The sequence below is a fragment of the Vigna umbellata genome, chromosome 1 (assembly GCF_029865625.1).
Source record: "Vigna umbellata cultivar VRB3 chromosome 1, Vumbellata_1.0, whole genome shotgun sequence".
In the NCBI taxonomy this organism is placed as follows: domain Eukaryota; kingdom Viridiplantae; phylum Streptophyta; class Magnoliopsida; order Fabales; family Fabaceae; genus Vigna; species Vigna umbellata.
Window position 1 is genome coordinate 60,779,639 of NC_142165.1, and position 3,715 is coordinate 60,783,353.

A 3,715-nucleotide genomic window follows, 5' to 3' on the forward strand; every position below is an offset into this window, starting at 1 on the left:
CTGATAAGGTATACAAGGTATAAGTATGAGTTCAAATGAAGATATTTCTCTTTTTGAATTAATCGCTTGTTAGTAATTTGTTCCTTGTCTAAATAAAAAAGAAATAGGACATATCTTGGCCTCCCATATGGTTAGATTTTTCACTTCTATATATTCTAGGAGTTTGAAATTAGTTTATGAAAAGTTAAAGTAGTAAAAAATCTCTCAATTGTGATGTTTTAAATTTTAAATTATAATTTTGATGCTCCCATGATCATGGCCAATACGGGTAAATTTTAATCAATATGGGTAAATATTAAATAATTAATTATCTTTCTGATTTAAAAAACTTAAAAATGCTCTCTTTAGCCATTTTTTTTATTAATATTAAAGCAACCACGTGAAACAATTTGAACTAGAACCATTCGTTTATCGGGTGGAGATGGGTTTAGCGGCACCTTATTCCGTTGGAACAAGCCTCCCTTCCCTTCAACGCCTTCCTTCCCTGAAACCCCAAATCTGTAACAGTTATTCATCTCCTGTTAGTTCCCACCGTCATGTGAAATGTGCTCTCCAACTTCAACCACAAACACCACCACCGACAACAACTGTAACAGTGGCACCGGACGAGAGCCTCGTGAAGAGAAGAACTGTCATAGGCCTTTTTGCATTTGATGCTGTCCTTGCTTATTCTTCCTTAAATTCATCACCAGCAGCTGAAACTCCATGTGAATTTCAAGTGGCACCTTCTGGTCTTGCCTTCTGTGATAAACTTGTGGGAGCAGGTCCTCAGGCAGTCAAGGGAAAACTTATTAAGGTATTTTCATTTAGGTTTATTGGTCATGGGATGGAACTGTGCAAACTTTTAGATTGTCAATAAATTAGAAAGTAAAAAACTTACTATAGTTTGTTATTAGATTACACTAAATTTTTTATTATGATATTATTAATGTATATCCTATTTACTCTTTTCATATGCTTTTAATAATATGTTATAGTTGGAGTAATTTAGAAATATGAATTAAAATAGAGTAGGGAAGTCATGACTGCAAAACCTTCATTTTTGTGAAGTTGGATTGAACTAAAATCTATATGTGAGTTGGATTGAACTAAAATCTATATGTGAGTTGGATTGAACTAAAATCTACTTTAGTTGAATTTAATTAAAACCTACTTTTAGGATACTTCGAAAACTATATAATAAAACTTATTGGAACTATTGTATTATTTAATATCAATTGCAATCAAACCATTTGTAAATAATTATTTTTTTTCTTTAGATGCTTAGTCTTCTATGTAGAAGAGTATATTGAAGATTAAATCATACAGAGATATAACTAAAATAAAGTATATAGGTGGTTGTAAATCTCATTTAAACTAATGTTATGTTGTATAAATTTTTTTAAGATGCATATACACATAAAAAAACGACTACTACTGTCTCTTGTGGTAAGTGGATTTAATAGTATACATAAGACTATATATTCTCACATCTGAATAAAACAATAGATGTAAGGCAGACAAATATATATGTGATACATCCAACTTAATGCATTGAAGATGGAATGTAACAAAAAATGTGGTGTTAGTGAAGGTTCACATAGAGCCTGTGTTGAGCTTGGGATGTTTTGGTCATTTACTGACATTATCCACTTTGAGTAAAGTCCTATGTTCTGTTTGACCAATATGCTATCTTCCAGGCGCATTATGTGGGGAGATTGGAGAATGGGAAAGTTTTTGACAGCAGCTATAATCGTGGCAAGCCACTAACGTTTCGCGTTGGTGTTGGAGAGGTATGATTACTAATGTTTTACATTTTTTTCATACACTGTAACTATAGGCAGCAATATACAACACTGATCACAACTAATTATAAACTATGTGTGTTAGGATTTTTGAAGTATTTATAGTCAAAATCAACAAATTTAACATATGATAGTTTGTGATAATTGATAGTATGAAAATTTCTCTCTAGGGTAGATATAACTGGTGAAATCAGAAGTAAAATTGCTTCTTGAGAATTGTTTGCTCATGAAAACCATAGAGTAAATTTCCATGTTTATTTAATGAACGTCACCAATCATAAGTACTCAAACAATAGAGTACCTTTTCTGTACAGTCTTGTTCGGGAATTAAAAGTTATCCATGAATCAAATAGGTGATTAAAGGTTGGGATGAAGGCATTATTGGAGGTGATGGAGTTCCTCCCATGCTTGCAGGTACTTTTTTTTATCGGTGTCAATTCATTCTTTTATGACATACCAAGGTAAAATTGTTTACTTTTTGGTAACATAGGAGGGAAACGTACCCTGAAGATTCCTCCAGAACTTGGATATGGCTCAAGAGGAGCTGGTTGTCGAGGAGGCAAGTACTTCTTTCCTTTTGTTTTCTGCTGCCAAACAATACTTTTTCTTTTGACATTATGTTTGCCAGGAAAATGGAGATGAAATTTTGATTGCTTTTGGTTGTTTTGTACTATGTGAAGCTCGGTCAATTAAAGATTATGTTGGAGCTTTCTTTATCTTTAATTGATTTTCATCCATTGTGTTATCATGGAAAACTACTGGTTACTTTAGTTTAGGATGTTCTTAGTTTTGAATATACAAGAGCTTAGTATGATGATTGTGGCACTTGGCAAGTGACATAACAATGCAGAATAAGAGAAGAGAATAGACTCAATGCGTGCTATATTCTCTGTTTTTTATTTTTCTGTTAACTTCGCAGTGCAGGAGAATTAACAAGAAAAATGCACACTTAATGTTATGGAAAGGATAATTGTCAGGAAGTTTTCTTAATAGTGGCTCTGCTAACTCACATGAACTTGTTAAATATATAATTTTCAAGAGTTATTTCTCAATAATAGAGAAATTGGAACCATTGAATTAAGTTCTTAAAGAAAGATCATTTGGGAAAATACCATGCCCAGACATCACTGTAGAAAGATGAATATAAAACAATAGTGAAAACATATTTACAGCAAATTCTGTAAAGAAGCAGGAACCAAGGAAAGCATGCCAAGCTGCTGTAGCCTGGATCTAAACTAGTGCTAGGGTTTAGCGGTTGATCAGACTGGTGGTAATCTTCAGAATTATGCATTGCTTTATGGACAAGGACACTTTTCACATATTCTTTTTCTGCATGGTTTTAGTTTTTTAACATTTTTCTTGGACAAGAAAAACTTACACATTGTTTGATTCAGGTTCATGTATCATTCCTCCTGATTCAGTGCTATTGTTCGATGTGGAGTTCGTTAGCCAAGCATGATTTACAAAGCCATGAGCGGGAAAGTTTCCTTCTTTTCCTTTGGAGTTTAGAGCATAGATTACATATAGTTGAAATTCTAAAATTAAATGTTAAAGTTGAACTTGCTGGAGAAATTCATAACTAAGTCATTAACATGCTATTTTATTGATTATCCAGCCTTGATTTCATTAGCATAGAAATTGTACCCGAAAGTTGAACAGTTATGAGCAGTAATGGAAAAAACACTCCTCTGAAGTTCAAACTAAGAGGGTGAATAACACAGAAGAAAAATGGAAATAACCAAATAAAGGAAACAATCAGTAAAAGGAAAGCTGTCAAAGCACTTTGATTGCTTTTGGCAAAGCAAGAAACCAGTTCTTTTTATCTCTTTTTATGTATGACTAACACTCACCCGAGTCCTAGTGTTACAAAGCAGTTAAATTGATTCCTAATAACTTATTAAAGTGACAAGACCCCTGCAATCAAAAGTGAA

At 32.8% G+C, this 3,715-nt stretch overlaps 1 protein-coding gene across 1 annotated transcript; it reads left to right on the forward strand.

Annotated features, from left to right (window-relative positions):
- Positions 1–384: 384 nt before the first annotated feature.
- FKBP13 (FK506-binding protein 13) lies at positions 385–3,398 on the forward strand. The gene is made up of 5 exons (XM_047307872.2): positions 385–796; positions 1,680–1,772; positions 2,138–2,198; positions 2,275–2,343; positions 3,179–3,398. Exons 1-5 carry the CDS (start codon positions 422–424, stop codon positions 3,241–3,243), a joined length of 663 nt encoding a protein of 220 aa, XP_047163828.2. The 5' UTR covers positions 385–421; the 3' UTR covers positions 3,244–3,398.
- Positions 3,399–3,715: the final 317 nt, after the last annotated feature.

Bases quoted from the DNA above. Each gene is read 5' to 3' on its own strand.
- FKBP13 (XM_047307872.2), top strand. From the start codon at position 422: ATGGGTTTAGCGGCACCTTATTCCGTTGGAACAAGCCTCCCTTCCCTT. The intron at 797-1,679 runs GTATTTTCATTT...GCTATCTTCCAG, and splicing joins TCAAGGGAAAACTTATTAAG to GCGCATTATGTGGGGAGATT. The intron at 1,773-2,137 runs GTATGATTACTA...TGAATCAAATAG, and splicing joins TTCGCGTTGGTGTTGGAGAG to GTGATTAAAGGTTGGGATGA.